The sequence below is a fragment of the Poecilia reticulata genome, chromosome 3 (genome assembly GCF_904066995.2).
Source record: "Poecilia reticulata chromosome 3, P_reticulata-male-v2, whole genome shotgun sequence".
In the NCBI taxonomy this organism is placed as follows: Eukaryota; Metazoa; Chordata; class Actinopteri; order Cyprinodontiformes; family Poeciliidae; genus Poecilia; species Poecilia reticulata.
Genome location: NC_088832.1, coordinates 24,157,451 through 24,174,500, shown reverse-complemented (window position 1 = coordinate 24,174,500; position 17,050 = coordinate 24,157,451). Strand labels below are relative to the sequence as shown.

Genomic DNA, 17,050 nt, shown 5'->3' with positions numbered 1-17,050 from the left:
TGGGAAAAAAGTAATGGCTTATAATCCAAAAAATACGGTAGATCTCGTTTGCCTTACATATATAATTTAAAAAAAGAAAGACCTTAGTTTGAAGGTGTAGCGGCTTTTATTTTGCCGTGGCGATCAATTGCATGCAGAGGAAACCCTGCAGCGCATTAGTAGACACTGGAAGGACAGTGGGAACTCATCTATCCACCAAGAAATGTGGTTTAAAATGAAGAGCACCCATGGTTAGTGATCACTTAAACATTTGATGAAGTGAAATAGTAAAAACAACAGAGCTCACTACTATAACTAAGAACATTTCCACAGGAACAATGTAAAGGAAATTCAAGTAATTTGAACCAAACAGCTGTATAGTCTTAAAAAAAATACTAATCAGTAAGGCTAATATGAAAAAAGTTTGAGTTTTCTAGGCAGAAAAGAGATTGGATTCTGGAGTGGTGCAAGAAGGTCATGTGGTTTGAGTCCAAATTTACCCATAGTGATGGCAGCCTGTGGTGGCAGCATTATGCTCTGGGGTTGCTGCAGTGGGTCCAGGTTCAGCAACATTATGAGATCAGCTGATTACTTGAATATACTGAATAAGCAGGTTAGAGAGTCTTTGGGATGCACTTGACAATAATGTGGACAGTGATCTGATGCAGGTGATGGTGAAAAATGAAAACACTGGATGGAAATAAATATAGTGACGCTGCAGAAGCTGATTAAAGCGATGCCACATTTGATGTAATCAAAGCTAAAATCTGTCCTACCAAGTATTAGAGTGTGTGATTTTTTCTGATATGGAACAGTGTGGTTACACATGTAAATGGAACATTAATATGATACTTTAGACACATTTTAGATTATTGCATAATTATAATCAAGAATGAAGCTTTAGTAAATTAAAGGTTAATTCCCAGTTGTTCCCCCTGTCGGATTTTTCTGTGTGGACAGAAAGATGAAGCATGTTCAATTTATATTCACATTTTCAAGAAGCAACAAATTCAGTGTTTCTGCAGTTGTCATTTTATTATTAATTTCAAACATGCGGTCGCTCTTGTACTAACTGTACCTCACAGGGTCTGGCAGACACAAAGATAGTCGGCAGCAGCTCGCGCTACAGCCCCATGTCTGTGCTGCGGGCTCCCAGTCAAACTGACCTGACTCAAGCCTACTCCCAGGATTCCCTGCACCGCAGCGTCAGTCAGCTGATCAACAGGAAGTCACTGATGGAGGAGGGATGCTGGGATAACCCACTGGGACATGATTCTGGACTGGTGAGGACAGACATGCATTTGTCTGTTTGTTGTTGACAGTCTCTGAAAGGAGTTTCAGAATCGACTTGTTCTGCTTGATTTCATAGATTACAGTTTAATTTCACAGTTTGCTAATTTTTACTTTCTTTAGCATTCAGGGCCTTTTCAAAAGATTTGAGTTGGTCTGTCTCATAAAATCCTGTTGCAGAATGAAAATCCACAGAGAAGGTGCTAAAAAGGGAAACAGCCCCGATAGGCACTGGATGTTGCTTCTAAAAAGAAAACCAAGGGTGTCAGCATGGTTCTTTAAAGCCAATTAAGCTGTGACACACATAATAATCAGCATGCTGCTTCATAATCAGATAGCTTAGCAATGCACAGTGATGTTCTGCAGCACCTTTCAGCTCTAATCTGACACAAAATACAGCGACCAGAAGGCTAAAACTGTAAATGCCATTTGATGAGTCCAATGGTTGTCAATGACATCAGAAAATGGACAAGAAATGTCTGTAATTACAAACTATTACAAGTTACTAGTACTTGAGTATTTTTTCCAACGTTTCTGACATCATAATGTTTGGATCTTGTGTGCTTTCTTTCAGTATGTGGAGGATGATGAGTTTGTGGACGCCATCAAGGCCTTAAGCTCTGTGAAAAAAGAGCACAGCCTGTTCACCGACACCCATCTGTAGGACAACAGGCCTTAAGAGGCCAGGCTGGTAACACTCACTCTAAGCTGTGTTAGCTGCAGTAGAGTCAGGGACAAAATGTTTAAATTTAGAGCTCGCATATGGACTAAAGCCTCCATATCTGGTAACTTTCTGCATAGATGGTCTGTGAATGTTTAGGTTAGATTATGATTCGCTTTCTATGCTTGCCAACAGCTTTTAGAAAGTTTAAATGAGTAAAATCAAAACAATCCAGAAGTTCATATCGATCACTTCCTCACCTGGTAACTGTGCCTATTACCATGTCTGTAATCAACACCGTTAGGGCTTTAACTTAGACGGACTCACCACCTTCATGTTATTGTTGCTAGAGAGATTTGCCAACTTTTTTTATTATTGTTATAAATGTAGCTGAAATGTACATATGTGTTGTCTGTTTGTTGTGATGTAACCAAAAGGCCCAAACTTGAGATTTTGTCTTATTATGTCTTTGTGTATTTACTGCTTCTTGCAATTTAAATGTAAAACCAGTGGTTGATGGTCAACTCAGACGTGTTTACTTGTTGTTAATGTGATTGACTGTTATTGTTCTGTGGCTTACAGATTATTTCACTGTTCTGACGTAGAGACCTGCAGCTTCAGCTAAAAGGAGAAACAGGAAACATCCTGTTTAGTGTTTTTATAGAAGTAAAATTATTATGTCAAGATTCCACAGACTGGACCTAGAAACAGCATTTATCACTTATTTAACCACTCGTTTTAATGTTGATGGATTTTAAAAGATTTTATATATAATACGCTGTTATGACCAACCTTTTTTTAAACACGGGCAGTATTATTTATGACTGTATTTTTTTTATTTTTATTTATAGATACTTCATAGATTGTGTATTTTTGGTGAATAATTAAAAGAAATTATCAAAAACTGAATTTTCTGGGGGGTTTTCACAAACAGAAAATAGTTAAAGTTTGCTCTAACAACAGCTTGTCACAAATCCATCATTATTATGTGAACCATGCCTGGTTAAGAAAAGAGACTGAGAGCCAGATGAGAACAGTTTAATCTTTCTTTACTCCACTGTGAAGTGAAATGTCAGTATTTGAAAGCAGCAAGTCAACAAAAGAAGCACAAATGTACCAGACCAATGTTTAAATAAAATAAAAAAAGATTTAGGAAAAAAATCACTTGACAAATGTAAAAGTTTGTTCTATTTGATGAGGTTAATATTGTTCATTTAAACAACATGAAATCCAAATACTTTGAACATAATTTCTTTAAATCCATATGTTGATGTCAATAGGGATGATAAGCAGAGTAACTTTGTGCACACAGACCTATCAAATGCTTAACCCCCCATCATTTCGGCACTAATGAAGCAGCTTTACCTAAAATTCATGTTTTTGCACTTTCTGCTGAGTTCCTACAACACAGATATGCCCACAGCTGTACAACGCCTTAGTCACCACATACACACACACACACACACACACGGCCACACCAGCGCCACTGTCTCCATCAAAACTATGCTGCCGTAATTTACTTTTGCTGCCGTGTCCCTTAAGGGGACATCTAGGCAAGTTTAAAATTAACAAACTGGCAGTAACAACCGAGCCCCCCCTCCACCACAACCCCAGCTCAAGGACGCCAATCTGACAAGGGCACTTCTGAAGCGTTCGCGGCCGCATTCACAGCTATTGTCAGCCACAGAGGGAGGGGGGAGGCTGTGAAAAGAGAGTTTGTGGAGTGATTGTAAGGGACAGTATGGCCCTGAGCTACACACGTGCACACACGCACGCACACACACACACAGAAGCTTTTATTAAACTCATAAATCACAATGATGACAGACGCCATCTAAGAGACTGTCTGACGGGAAGGTTAGTGAAATCAGAGCTATGGGGGAAAAAAAACACACCTCCGATGCTTAAAACAAAACATTTTTGCTTTTGCACAGCGTCTAAATGAACCAGGCAATAAAACTCGTCTCTTGCTCTTCACTGTGGCTTTCCGATTACTGAAGTCAGCTTTAAATACATCAGAGTCATCATTAAAACATCACCTTGTTGGGATTAATCTCATCAAAAGGTTCCTTTTTCACAGTCAAGCACGCAAGACCTGGAAATGTTAGGATTTCTAATATACCATATAGTGTGTTACAGAATACATATGAAATGCTTTGTATTAAAAAAAAAAAAAAAGTGGATTGTTGCAAACTTCAGGTAGGCACGGGCAGGTTAATGATGAGGTTTTTAAAAAGTTAGGATTTCAGTGTCAATTTCCTCTAAATTTCCCAAAACTTAATCTGTTGGAAAACTCAAGTTAGACCTGCTGAATGGATGCTTCTGGGTGCTTCTTCCTGTTTACAGGGAGTCGCTCCTTCCTGCTGTATGAGGAATAACTGCAAAGTTATCGATGCAGTCAAACATCCGCTATCATCATGTACTTCCTCTGAAGGCGAGGTTGCTTTTAAGTCAATAACACCGTGCAACTGGCAAGGTTTCCTTGGACAGAAAACTTAGAAATACCTCTATGACTGAACATTATATATATTTCTCTATCTAACCTGTATTTCTCTTGTAAGGTGCATTGAGACAGAGTTCAAATTTCCACTATAGAAATATATTAAATAGAGATGAAACTGCACCAAGTTATTTTGTACGTGTAATAACACTAAAACTGCATCAGTCAATGTGTGTTTGTTTGCATAGGCAGGCATAAGCATTGATTTTCTGTTCGAAATTAGATATTGTGCATTTTTAGGAACCACTTTTTTGTGCACATGGCAACCGCAAAAGGTCACATTAACCAGCCCGTGCCTCGTTATCAGTTTTGGAAAGACAAAATGACGCTCTACTCATCGTAACTAAACTACACATACTCTGAATCAATGTCAACTTCATTTATGGAAAGTTCAGCTGTAAATATTTGACCTCATTTTGCAGCATTTCTTAAATTCAGTACATAACACAACATCATTCGAAGAAGCTTAAATAAACAGATATGCATGAGTTTTAGCTCGTTAGAGTCTCGCTGTAATATAATGTAAACATAGCCAGAGAAGAGTTGATGGACGACAGACAAAACATGCTGCAAACAAACACCTATGCACTACAATGCACATTAAACTGTATATTTTAAAATCTAAAATAAACACTCAAAATTTACTGTAATAATAGACTGGATAGTGCGAGAAAAAAAAAACATATTTAGGTCCAATATGTGATTACATCAATACAGGCCTTTTATGCATACATGATGTATAAAGATACGATAAAACAAATGAGTGCATCCTCTTTAGGACTTTGTTTTGAATATGCATGTTGACTGCAATGTTAGTGTATCAAAATCTACGTGTCTTTGTACAAGTCGTGACCGAAGCTACGCAGCTCTCAGGCTTCATTTTTTCACACTCCGGTATGTTTTTAGGTGTAGTTAAAGTAACTCGCCTCTAAAACATACAAACACTCCTGGAAATGCATCAAATGATGTACTTAAAGCCTTCACTATTGCATCGCTTTTCTCATTGTGGTTCATAATTAACTCTGATCTGGCCTTAACTAAGCTGGATCAGGCAGGTCCATTATGTTCCTACACAGTGCTCTCCCTCTTCACAATCCTTTGGTCACTATATTTCTCCATTGAAACGCAACAAAAGTTAAATAAGGCACTACAACAGCCATCTGACACAAGACATATCAACATTTCTCTTAAATGAGTCAAAGTGAGGGCGTGTATGTGTAAATCCTCTCATTAGATCTAATATAAGGTATGAAAAAATAAAACTAATGTTATTAGTGTTGATAAATGATCTTTCACAGGCACGTTTTGGGAGGAGGTGGGTTGGATAATCTCAAGCGGGAAAAGAAGCACTTATTCTACTAAAGCATTTCCTCAGAAATGGGCACTGAAAGGTTTTCTAGTGAATGTTTTTTTAAGGACTAAATGCCATAAAATCTCTGCTTTAAAATGTACAGTACCTTCCAAAAGTGTTTTTCTTCCCACATTTTGTCACGCTACAACAAATATGAATTTATTTTTTATTGGTATGCACAGTTTTCAACGTTTCTGAATGTGTTGATCTGAATGTTTCCGTTCTACTGTGGGTTTGTGTTTAGCGTTGATGTTCTGCTGGGAGTAAAACCTCCAGTCCAGTCTCGAGTCTTATTTTCTTCTGGAGTTTTCCTGTAATTAGCTCCTACCATCTTCCCATCAACTCTGTCCTTAATGAAGAAAAGCACCCGCAGCATGATGCTGCCACCACTGATTCACAGTGATGATGGTTCGTGTTATGAGCAGCGTCAGTTTTCTGCCATACTTAGTGCATGTAGGTCAAAAAAATCCAAGTTTAGTCTAATTTAAATGAACTCGGTGGGTATATTTGTGATGTGTCTGGGAGAAAAAAAATGTGAAATACTTTTGCAAGCTGCTGTACATTTAATTACCGTGTTAAAATATATATTTTTTCCATTTAGGAGGAGGCTACAAAGTTTATGCAAAGTGAAGGTGCACTAATGACAAAAACGGACTAGATTTAAGCATATTTCACATCTACAGAATGTCACCACACATGATCATTTGCCATTACCTTCATCTGAATACCAGTTTGTGTTTCTAGTCTGCATCTCCACCTCACCGCTGCCTTGCAGTGAAGCTCGTATTGCATGCCCGACCTGCACAGTTTGTCAGCTGTTTTAATGTAAACCCCTCTGACTCTGGCTGCAGTAAAGAAAGTATCCTAGGATTCAAGTAGCTGCCAACATTTTGGACCGGATGACATGTTTTAGGTAAGTAACATAGTAACATAACATGTAGTGGGCCAACATCCACTGCACAATAAAGTTATGAGCTCTATTGTTGAAAAAAAAGTATTGTGATTATTATTATTGCAGAGATAGGAGGACAAAGCTCTTGTATGATTGGTCAAGATTTTTTGGATAAATATTTAAGGTTTTGTGTGAATTATATATTTGTTTTACATTTATTTTGCAAATGTAGATCAATATTTTAAAAGCAAATTTCAAAATTTTAGGCAATTTGATTTTGTAACCATCACTCCAACACATGGTTGCTAGTATTGGACTTATTTCTGTTTTGCTAGCTTTACTCGTCCGGTGATTGACCTAATCTGAGACCTTGTGCTTTAGTTTTGCTCCTGAAGTTGATTTTAGTGCAGCAACCTCACAGGAAGAGAAAACAGAAGACCGAATCCTGAAATCTTCTTAAAACAGACTTAAAATGTACCGAGACAGAAGAAAGTTCAACTACACCTCACAGATACTGATAGTGTTGGAGACTTGCAGCTTCTTCATGAGCCACACCTGTAGGTAAGAAAAGAGTGACTTTTGCTGCAGCTGATTGTGTGTTCTTCCTTTGCCTACATATTTAGCGCAAGCAGGCTAACCTTACTGATGTCACAGGCTGCTGTCATGACCGGACGGCTCGGCTGGCGGCTTCCTGTGTCGCGGCGAAGTGGAGGACGACAGTTTGGTTGGCGAGGGCGAGGCGTTTGCAGATGAGTCACTGCCCCCACCTTCAGATCCCGAGGAGAGATGTGGAATTGGAGGAGCCCTCTTCCGCCCCAGAAAGCCCCCCTCCAGTACGCCCCTCTTCCTCACAGCGCCGTCGGCCTTCGCCCCGTCTCCTCCCAACCCAGCAGCGTCCCCTTCTTCTGGCTGAGTGTGCACCTTTCGCCTCACGTCCGCTCCTGGAACTGGGCTGTCTGGAGGTTGCTGTGGCGATTCTTGACTGACTTCTGGTTTACTCGCTGAGATGTTTCCGGCGTTGCGGGAAGCCCAGAGCTCCATGACGGAGGTGCTCCTCTCACTGTCCTCAGGCCCAAAGTTACACAGCGAGCGCCGGGCGTCTGGGATCTGACTGGGTCCGGGGTTGGACGTCTGACTCAGGCTAAAGTTCTGGAAGTCTCTAAAAAAATATACCGGGCATTTAAAGAATTGGCAATATGGACAGTTTTGGGAGGGTTTAAACATAATTAAAGCTGCAGCATGTAGCTTTTGTAAATATGTTATTTACATATTTGTTAAATCTGTCACTTTGTCCCGACAGAATATGAAAAGATCGAGCTTCTCCATCTCCTGCCAGATTATTTCCATCTGATGAAATGCATCGCTCCTGACCAAGAATAACCAATCAGAGTCAGGAGGAGGGTCTTAGCGCCGTCAATTAACCTTGTATAATTGCTGCTCAAGCAACTTACTGTTACAGGAAAATCGTTTATCATTGGTGGCTAATCTAACTAGCCTAGCATTCAGGGGATTCTCTGCAGAAAGCAATGGAGAGGGTGAAAAAGGGCCCGCCTCCTGGTTCTGATTGGTTGCTTCTAGTTAGCATTGGGAGAAGGCGGAGGAGCTCAGTTTTTTCACAGGTTATCTGTCTCATACAGATAACCTCTTTCCCCATCTCTGAGAGACGGGGAAAGACATGCAGCAAAGGTTGCCAGGCCGGGAATCGAACCTGCAACGGTCACGTCGAGGACTAAGGCCTCCATACACGGGTTGTGCTTAACCCCTGCGCCACCACAGCACACCCCTGTCAGTAACAGTTTTAACAAATATGTTAAAAACATTTCTGATAAAAGTTACATACTACAGCTTTAATCTGAACTTCTTAACCATGATAATAAGTGATGAACGATATGATAAATGCCCATTCCTAACTGGACTGAAAAATGCTGCTTCACCTGTAGCTGTTGAAGGACTCTGTTCGCCGCGCGCGGGCCAGCAGGGGGCTCTCTCTGTAGGGCCGCATGGCTCCGTAGGTGACCTGGCTCTCAGGAATAGATTCCTGGGCCTGCAGCTGCAAACTGAGGTTGAGCAGAGACAGAAAGGTGAGACCTTTTATGAGCAGAAACATTACCAACGGTTATACGACGCAGTCATCTCTCGAACCTAGACATAGACTCTCTGAGGCGTGTGTGGTGCAACACAGAGGGGGCGGGGCTTATGCTTGGGGTGGCACAACGGGAGGTACTCAGGTCGCACTGGTCCAGCAGCTGAAGCAGCTCCTCCTCTGTCGGCCCGCCCACTTCTGCCAAACAACATTACAGGAGTTAGTGAATAGAAACCAACGCACAGCTTGGCGACGCTTCAGCCACTCGTCTCTCCTTCCTCACCGTCTTTCTTCTTCTCTTCTCCTTTGTTGGCTGTGTCCATCGCAGTGGTGAGGTCCCACATTTGAATGCTGCCGTTTCCGTGACCGGTGAACAAATAGCGGCGCGGTCGGGACCCCATCCGGCTGGAGCCCTCGCACTCCCGAACCATGAAGCAGGTGATGGTGGTTCCATCCACTGACTGCACCTCACAGATCCTGGAACGTTACAAAAAGAAATCAAATGCACACGTTAACCACAGTAACACTGATACGTGTGTGTGGAGGACAGTGTGCCAGGGTACCTTTTTCCAGTTGAGGAGAGCCTAACAAACAGTTTGTTGGTGATGGGGATGACTTTCTGGATGAAAACCTGTTGATCATCTCTCTCTCCAAACGGGCCTGTGGAACCAAACAATTCAGGTTAAACATTTAACTTTTAGGAAAAAGGGCCAAATCTATATTTGTTCCCTTTTGAGGTTTCTATATTTGTGCCAATCATTACACACTCCAAGGTTAACTTTCATTTCATTCAAATGCAAAATATTTGCATTTGCATGTTATCTTTTTAATTACTTTTTATCGCTGCTATATTTTGTACACTCAACATTACTAACAACATGTTTAACCTAATTGTGCATGTTCCCGTCTCACCTATATCATTCCCAGAGCAGTAGCTGCCATGACTCTCCGTCTCTTCCAGGGACAGGATCTTAAAGGAAGCCAGAGGTGTGGAGCCTGGCTGAGTGGAGATCATCCCTCGGAACCGCGTCACCGTCCACGTCCGAACGTGGTTGTTATCCGCACACACTAAGACACACAACGCACGCACGCACACACGCAAACACAACATAAAAACAATCCGGTGAGGTTTCAAACATGTCGATTGTTCGTGGTGACTGTCATCTGAATTTTGTAAAAACTAAACAGAGGAACGTTTGTTACCCGACACCAGATGTTTCTCAGACAACATAATCTTCGTCACTGGGCTTCTGTGCACAGTGAACGTCTGAAACAGCTGAGGGCCCGATCCCACTGTCTCTGGGTGCTGCACGATCACCCTCACTGCTCCGCTGCTCGTCCCGTAGGCGATCTCTATCCAGTTCCCGCTCACACCTGAGAGCAGCATAAACATAACGGTGAAGAGTCTGCGACCTCTGCAACCCTAAAAGCCTTCATTCCAGCCAAATAAAATTAGCTAGGGGTCACAACACAACATAACTCTTTTAAACAAAATAACTCCTACAATAGGAAATGTTAATTTTTAATTAGCAAAGGAAATATTACATTTTTGTCTTGAGATTTTAGATATTTTCTTCAATTGAACATGTTTTTTTATATAAAATTATGCCCCAAAAAAAGCACGGTTTGCATCATGGTGAAACAATAAATGTCATTCTTTTGTGGAAATGTTATGCACACATTGTATGAAGACATCTGGGGAAAATTGGTGAAGCTGTTTCTTAACTATATTTACATTTTAAAACATTATTCAGTTTTTTAGCAAGTGATTAAGAGCCACAGAGGAACTACAAGTGCTTTTCCAAGTAGGATTAAAAAACCAAACCGAAGCAAAGTCCCCATCCTACACATATAACCCTTTTCTTTCAGTGTTTATTCAGTACTTACTGGTTTTAGGGGTGAGGTACACAGACAGTGCAGTAATGGCATCGTTTGAAGGGTCGTGATAAAGCTCAGTCACTAAGAGATCGTTGTCCTTCATCCTCAGAGGAAACTTCTGCATGTCTGAGAAGAGGAAGTTGAGATCTTATGGAACAACATGCAAAGATTTTAAATGTCCACCAGATAAAAAAAAAAAACATGTATCTAAAACAGCTGAACAGAAATATTTTGGTGACAAAAACAGTAACAATCTCTTAATATTTTATAAATAAGATTGATATCCTGTAACAGAGCTTCAGTAAGATCCAATAAGGCTGGCTGCTCTGTGTGTGTCTGTTCACACCTATATAATAGATGGAGCCGTTGGTGCAGCCCAGCAGCAGGAAGGACCCGGCCGTGTCACAGCTGGTGATGGGAACTACATCTTGAACCTAACAAAATACAAAACGTGAACTTTCGTGGTAAATAAGAGAATAAGAGGAAATGCATAAATATGACAAACATGCGTGTAAAGATGAATGTAAGCATCCAGTAAGCGCTCACTGACGATTCCCACCTGCCAGTGCTGAGTGACGGCGTTCCACACGCCAACCTTTCCTGTGTGGCTCGTTGCCACCAGCTGGTTGCCAATGAAGAAGAGGTCATCAACAGGAACGCCGAGGCTGAATACACCTAACGCGGGAATTAAAATACAGCACTTGTAGAACCAGAACCAGAACCAGTGCTGTTCCCTTTGATTCTTGAAACCTACCAATTTCATTTCCACTGCCTCCATCTTGGATACTCCAGAGGATAATCTTGCTTTCAGAGGCGGCGGCCACCATCTTGTCCTTGTCTCCATGTGGACCTCCCACCACTTTAGCATTAAGTGCTATACGTTCAATGCTCCAGTCCAGGTAGGGAGAGGAAAACACCTGCTGCCATCCAGACGATTCCTTTATCCTGCAGCCAGAGCACACAAGCTAATACTGTCACCTCCATCTGTGGATCTTTGATTAAAATTGATTTATTTAACAGTAAGTCAGCAGTATTGAAGCATCTGAAAAGTTAATTTTGTTTCATTAAAGCGCATGCAAAAATTTATACCCATAGAAGCATAATAAGGTTGTTTATTTCAATTCATTTTGAAGGATGTGTTAAATGAAAACCCCAAAATTTTGTTTCTTAGAAAATGTTAATATTACTAAAGATAATTACAAAAGTCTTCTGTTAGCCAGGAGAAAACTGTTGACAGTTATCGAACAGAGGATATTGAAATTCTCCACAAGAGAGTTAAGAAACAAAGAAATCATGGCTAAGAGAACTAGCAGGGACTATGTTAATGGAAAACGTAGTGGAAGGAAGAAGTGTGGCACAAACCAAGCCCATTAAAGGCTTTGAGTGAGATTTGCAAGGCATATACAGCTGCTGGAGTCAGAGCTACAAAAACAATCAAAGAAAATCTTCACACTTTCTTGATGAGAAATAATAAAACTGTTACCTGTAGCAGATGACAAAGTGTGCATAAGCTGCAACGATCCAGTTGTGGTGTCCTGCTATAATCAGCACTTTCCTGGGGTCAACCATTGAATCTGCAAACACAGACGGAGTAAATAAATTCCCATTTTCACTGCTGGTAGAAGTGAACTGATGTTTCTTAATGAATGTTTGAATGAAAAAGATTTTTCAGGAAGCAGGAACAAACTAGTCAGCAGGTCAACATAAAACTAGGCCACTTCAGTGAGTGCTGCTAGTCTGAGCACTAAAAAGATTTTAGGACACATTAGCAGGCGCACTAATGCACTCTTGCAAGAAGGCACAAACAAAAACGTACATTTACTCTGTTATGCATGCATTTAGCACGCACACACACACACACGCACACACACACACACACACACACACACACACACACACACACACACACACACACACACGGACAAACTGAAAGGCCAAGTATGGATTTTAGATCAAGTTTTTAAAGGTCAGACACAAATCCAGTCTAACACAATTTAGTCCACTACCTGAGATGTTCTTATTTGCTTCTAATGTTGTCAGCTAAAACAAATATTTAAATGTATTCCCTCCCTTTTTACCCAGTTTCTCTAGGTCATCTGTTCCAGACAAAGACGAAGGAGGAAGGGGAACCCCGCGGGTGAAGCCCTCTGCTCCACTCGGACCCGGTCGCTCATCAGAAGCTGCAGGCGCCGACTTACGAGCCGGAACAACTGTCCAGAAACAAAACAACAAAAATCCACTTACTTTTCCCTTTACACTGTTCTGTCATGTTAGTACAAGGTGGAGTCTAGATGATCTCTGTGGTGCAACCTATACTACGTCCGTTTTCAGTTCATTCAGTGAGAGTTTCAGGCTTTTACCGGGGGGAGGAAGGTAGCCATGGAAGAGAACGCTGCCACATGATGAGCGGTCCAGTTCCTCACACAGCAGCAGGCGTCGCACTGCACAGGTTCACACGCAAACACTCATCAACATCACCATTTCATATAAAGTTACCTGTCTATTTTTGTTTCTGTCACCTTAGAAATGAATTATTTTCTTTAGCTTCATGTGCCTTCAGTTTGGATTTTCTTTACTGAGTTTGGGACAGACCAGGCCTGAATAAGACGGCTGTGTACTTCTTCTATGTTGAATATAATTTCAAGAATGTGAGTGAATTTCCAAAAGGGTAACGTTCATTGTTAATGTGGGGAAGTTTAAAACAGTGAAACAGGATGTAATACAGCATGGAAGTAACTCTGTCCTGCATTTGACCTTAGTTAATAATCTGACACAGGAAGAAACTTATTTTAGAATAAAATGTCTGTCATGTTTGGTTAAAATGTACCAAAACAAAAAAAAAAAACACAGATGTACATCTCTACAAATAATTCAGAGTCCACTTCACTGAGCCCCATTGAAAACCTGATGGTTATTCCACCAAACATTGGTTTCTGAACTATTCCGGAGTTAAAACATTAGTATTGTTGTTTCTAAATGAATGTAAACTTGTTTTCTTTGCGTTATTTGAGGTCTGAAAGCTCTGCATCTTTTTTGTTATTTTTATGGCAAATAAATCCTAAATTTTTTGCTTGGATTTTCAGGGACATGTTGTCAGTAGTTCATAGAATAAAAGAACAATGTTCATTTTACTCAAACATAAACCTAGAAAGAGTAAAATCAGAGAAACTGATAAGTGGTCTCTTAATTTTTTTTTCAGAGCTGTATGTAAATATAACAGTTATACAATGTTTTGCCTGGTATTCATATCCCTTGAACTGTTTCCAATTTTGTCACTTCACAGTTAAAAACATCAGTTCTGGGGATTGAATTGGGATTTTGTAAAATAAATCAATTCAAAATAAAACAAAAATGATGGATGGTTGTTATTTTTTTTATTTTTTTCTATACACAGCTGGACTCTATTTACCAGTGAGGTGTCTTCTGAGGTGGTACTAGATTTTGCATACGTGGTAAAGATTAATGCATGCCACACTTTTCAGATTTATGCACAGTAATGTGCCACTTTCTGTGGGTCTATGACATAAAATTCACTTAAGTTTGTGTTGAAATCCTCAAAGGGTATGAATACTTCTTCAAAGAACTGTACGTAACCCAGTACATCCCATCAGCACCGTTTCTTTCAAAGTTTCCATCTCAAACCGATCACCACCATACCTAAAGGAGTGATCCCATAAAACTCTGCTTCGTGGCGCAGGACGCTGATGTTGACGCCCCTAAAGAGAAAAAAAAGGACACAGAAAATGTTTTTTGTACAGGTCATATCACAAAGATACACCCTCCTAGTCAAGCATTTTTGTACCGCAAGTCCAGTTCTTTGGTTCGGAGAAAGTTGAGAATTGGTGCAAAGGCTGTAGGGTCTCTGTCAATAAATATCTGAAAGTGATGCAATAATAACTTATTAAAAGACGTACAATTAATTATTTTTGAAAACGGCACAATCGGAAACCATTTTAATTGTGGTAGTAGGAGACCTCAACTCACAGCTCCAGTTTCATCCCGCAGAGTGGAAATCCTCCCACTCAGTAAACTGAAAGGAATAGAGACAAATGTTATCCAATCAGTTCTCCATTTCCACTACCAGTAACTCGGTTACTATAATCAATTTATTTCTACACGAAGAAAACCAATGCAGTAACTCTGAAGTCTAGATTATCATCCTTACTGCATGTTTTTATGTTAACTTGTATGAAAAGTCGTTCTGCAATGACTGAACTAAAGACAGCTGGGAGCAGAAACTGACTTACAGGCAAACAGGTGTTAAACCAGATATTCTGACTGGCTTTTATAGCTCTGCTCAGCTGTTGTAGGAATGTACTCAGAGCAGTGTTTAATTTTACAACAAATATATCTTACCAGCTCCAATATCCTGCCTCTCTTTAACTGTCGCCTTCATCTACGCTGAAAATCACCACGTGAGACAGCATTTCTTCAACTATTACAAGTTTTAACCAAAAATATTTTTAAAAAGATGTTTTCACTGGTTTCACAAAACATAAAATGCAGTATTTACTATATTTCACATATAATCACATTGCGACATGGGAAGAAACTCTACTAGGCTGCAAAAGACTTGAAACGGGTTCAGAGGTTCACTTTCCAACAGGAAAACGACACTAAAGAAAAAGCCACAGCTACAGGAATTGCATGCCACACTTTTCAGATTTCTTGTTGCCCAAAGTCTTAAAAAAAAATCTTCCACTTCACAATTCGGCTCAACTTTCTGTTTTTTCATTACCCAATTTAAAATAATAAAGTTTGTGGTCGTAACATGACAAAGTTGGAAACGTTCAAGTGGCGTGATTACTTTTGTGAGGCATTGTTTATAAAATAAATAAATAAAAATGAAAGAGCTGAATCCATTGAACTAACCTTGAGAAGAAAGAGTCTGGGATCCACGTCAGAGTCTGTCTGGATGTGCTGAACCTTGTGAAGGATACAGGCAAATGATGAATGGCAACACATTTCGAGCAGCATCTCTTTATGACTTATGAGTGAATACTTGATTTAATTCAACATTTAAGAATTGGTGATCATAACACTGAGTAATAATCACTACAAAAAAGCATTGGTTTTCATCTTGTAGAAATTGTACATTGTGTACAAAGTAAATTATTCGTTGTTGTAGCAGCAGTAATGATGGAGTACGCGATCTGCGTTGTCTGCTTTGATTACATAAGTTATGAAGATGTTATAAGTATAATCGCAAGAGTAAATGTTTATGAAAAGATGACAATCAACTGTCGGTGTCAAGTGGACGTCACTTACCTTGTCCCCCCGACATTTAGCTGGATGATCTCTCCCATCCCAGGCGTCGAACTGTTACCGTTCGTGGCCATGGTGACTGAGCCGAACCAGGTAGTGTTTTCACGAAAATGTCACTGAGCTGATCACAAAGGCTAGCTTGCTAACACTCCTCTATCGGCTCAGCTGATGCCCCGACTCCCCAGCCTCACAGCCTCTCCCTGGGACCACCATCCGTAAAATATCCGCTACACACAGCCCAGGCAGGCTACGGTAGCCGCATCGTATAGCCTCCGCATCGTGGACGCAGAAGGTCAGGGGTGTTTTATAACCTAAACAACCGCATGAGGGGACCCTTATTATCCAGCGAGCTTGTTTGCATCACTGTCCTGTGTGGAAATCGTGGGAGAGCAGCCTGCGCAGAATTTTAGCAACGTGAAACAGCTGGGATGCGCGTCTGTAATGATGCAAGATAGTTCCCCTCCAATACCTTGCTCTTTCGTTTTAACACGAGACATCGATGGCGGTACGTTGATTGACAGTAAATCTCTTCCTTTAAATTTTGTACTTATTTAAGTCAGTCAAAAATATTACAGTGGCCTGGGTGTATACTGAAAAATACATGAGGGGACTTACAAACAATATCAGATAAATCGCAGGAATCTTGGAAACCAAATACTGTGAATGCACTATTCCCTTTGGGGGCCTGGGGGGAGGGTCCATCTTTATTTCTACGCACCCGTAAAATCTTTGGCGCAAAAATTATTATTAGTCTATCCCTGTGCTGCCCTTTCTATAATTATCATTAGTATTTTTACTCATTTAAATTATAAGTGAGTATCTGTCCTGCCAAACATGTACATTACCGTATGTTTATTTATTATTGTTCTACTGGTTGTTGGTAACTTTCTTTTTGCCAGCCCGTTGCATCATGTGAATTATTAATTTACCATAGAGCACAGGAAATACAAATTCAGATAACCAAATACATTTGTTCCTCTTTTTCTTTTTCTTTTTGCTGAAACGTTGCAGTATTTTACACATTCAATCTCACACTCGCAGTACAAAATGTCTTAGTACGATGGTTTTTCTACCGTCTTTCCCAATTTTATACAATTTTATTTTATATCATTATTAGTCTCACATATTGTTAAATAAATAAATACGCTTAA

General features: G+C 40.2%; 2 protein-coding genes across 8 annotated transcripts in view; one reads left to right on the top strand and one right to left on the bottom strand.

Moving 5' to 3' along the window:
• Window positions 1-2,839, top strand: part of ush2a (Usher syndrome 2A (autosomal recessive, mild)) — a 193,622-nt gene extending 190,783 nt beyond the window's left edge. For all 3 annotated transcript variants that reach the window (XM_081605303.1, XM_081605301.1, XM_081605302.1), the window contains 2 exons: window positions 1,065-1,262; window positions 1,844-2,839. In XM_081605303.1, the coding sequence (XP_081461429.1) occupies window positions 1,065-1,262; window positions 1,844-1,933 (288 nt within the window). In that variant the 3' untranslated portion in view covers window positions 1,934-2,839. The remainder of the gene's footprint in view (window positions 1-1,064; window positions 1,263-1,843) is intronic.
• A 113-nt stretch (window positions 2,840-2,952) lies between these two features.
• On the bottom strand, window positions 2,953-16,354 carry kctd3 (potassium channel tetramerization domain containing 3). Of its 5 annotated transcripts, XM_008405753.3 has the most exons (20): window positions 15,903-16,354; window positions 15,507-15,560; window positions 14,619-14,664; window positions 14,437-14,510; window positions 14,292-14,350; window positions 12,995-13,075; window positions 12,713-12,844; window positions 12,118-12,208; window positions 11,389-11,579; window positions 11,194-11,309; window positions 10,981-11,068; window positions 10,644-10,760; window positions 9,960-10,130; window positions 9,669-9,824; window positions 9,320-9,416; window positions 9,040-9,233; window positions 8,816-8,954; window positions 8,608-8,730; window positions 7,312-7,832; window positions 2,953-7,228 (listed from the first exon to the last, which is right to left on the bottom strand). In XM_008405753.3, exons 1-19 carry the CDS (start codon window positions 15,971-15,973, stop codon window positions 7,322-7,324), a joined length of 2,511 nt encoding a protein of 836 aa, XP_008403975.2. In that variant the 5' UTR covers window positions 15,974-16,354; the 3' UTR covers window positions 2,953-7,228; window positions 7,312-7,321. The 5 variants fall into 5 exon arrangements, with proteins under 5 accessions (XP_008403975.2, XP_008403974.2, XP_081461433.1 ...); XM_008405752.3 differs by having other exon boundaries at window positions 2,953-7,832; window positions 15,903-16,353; XM_081605307.1 differs by lacking the exon at window positions 15,903-16,354 and adding an exon at window positions 14,991-15,069 and having other exon boundaries at window positions 2,953-7,832; window positions 14,292-14,510; window positions 15,507-15,545.
• Window positions 16,355-17,050: the final 696 nt, after the last annotated feature.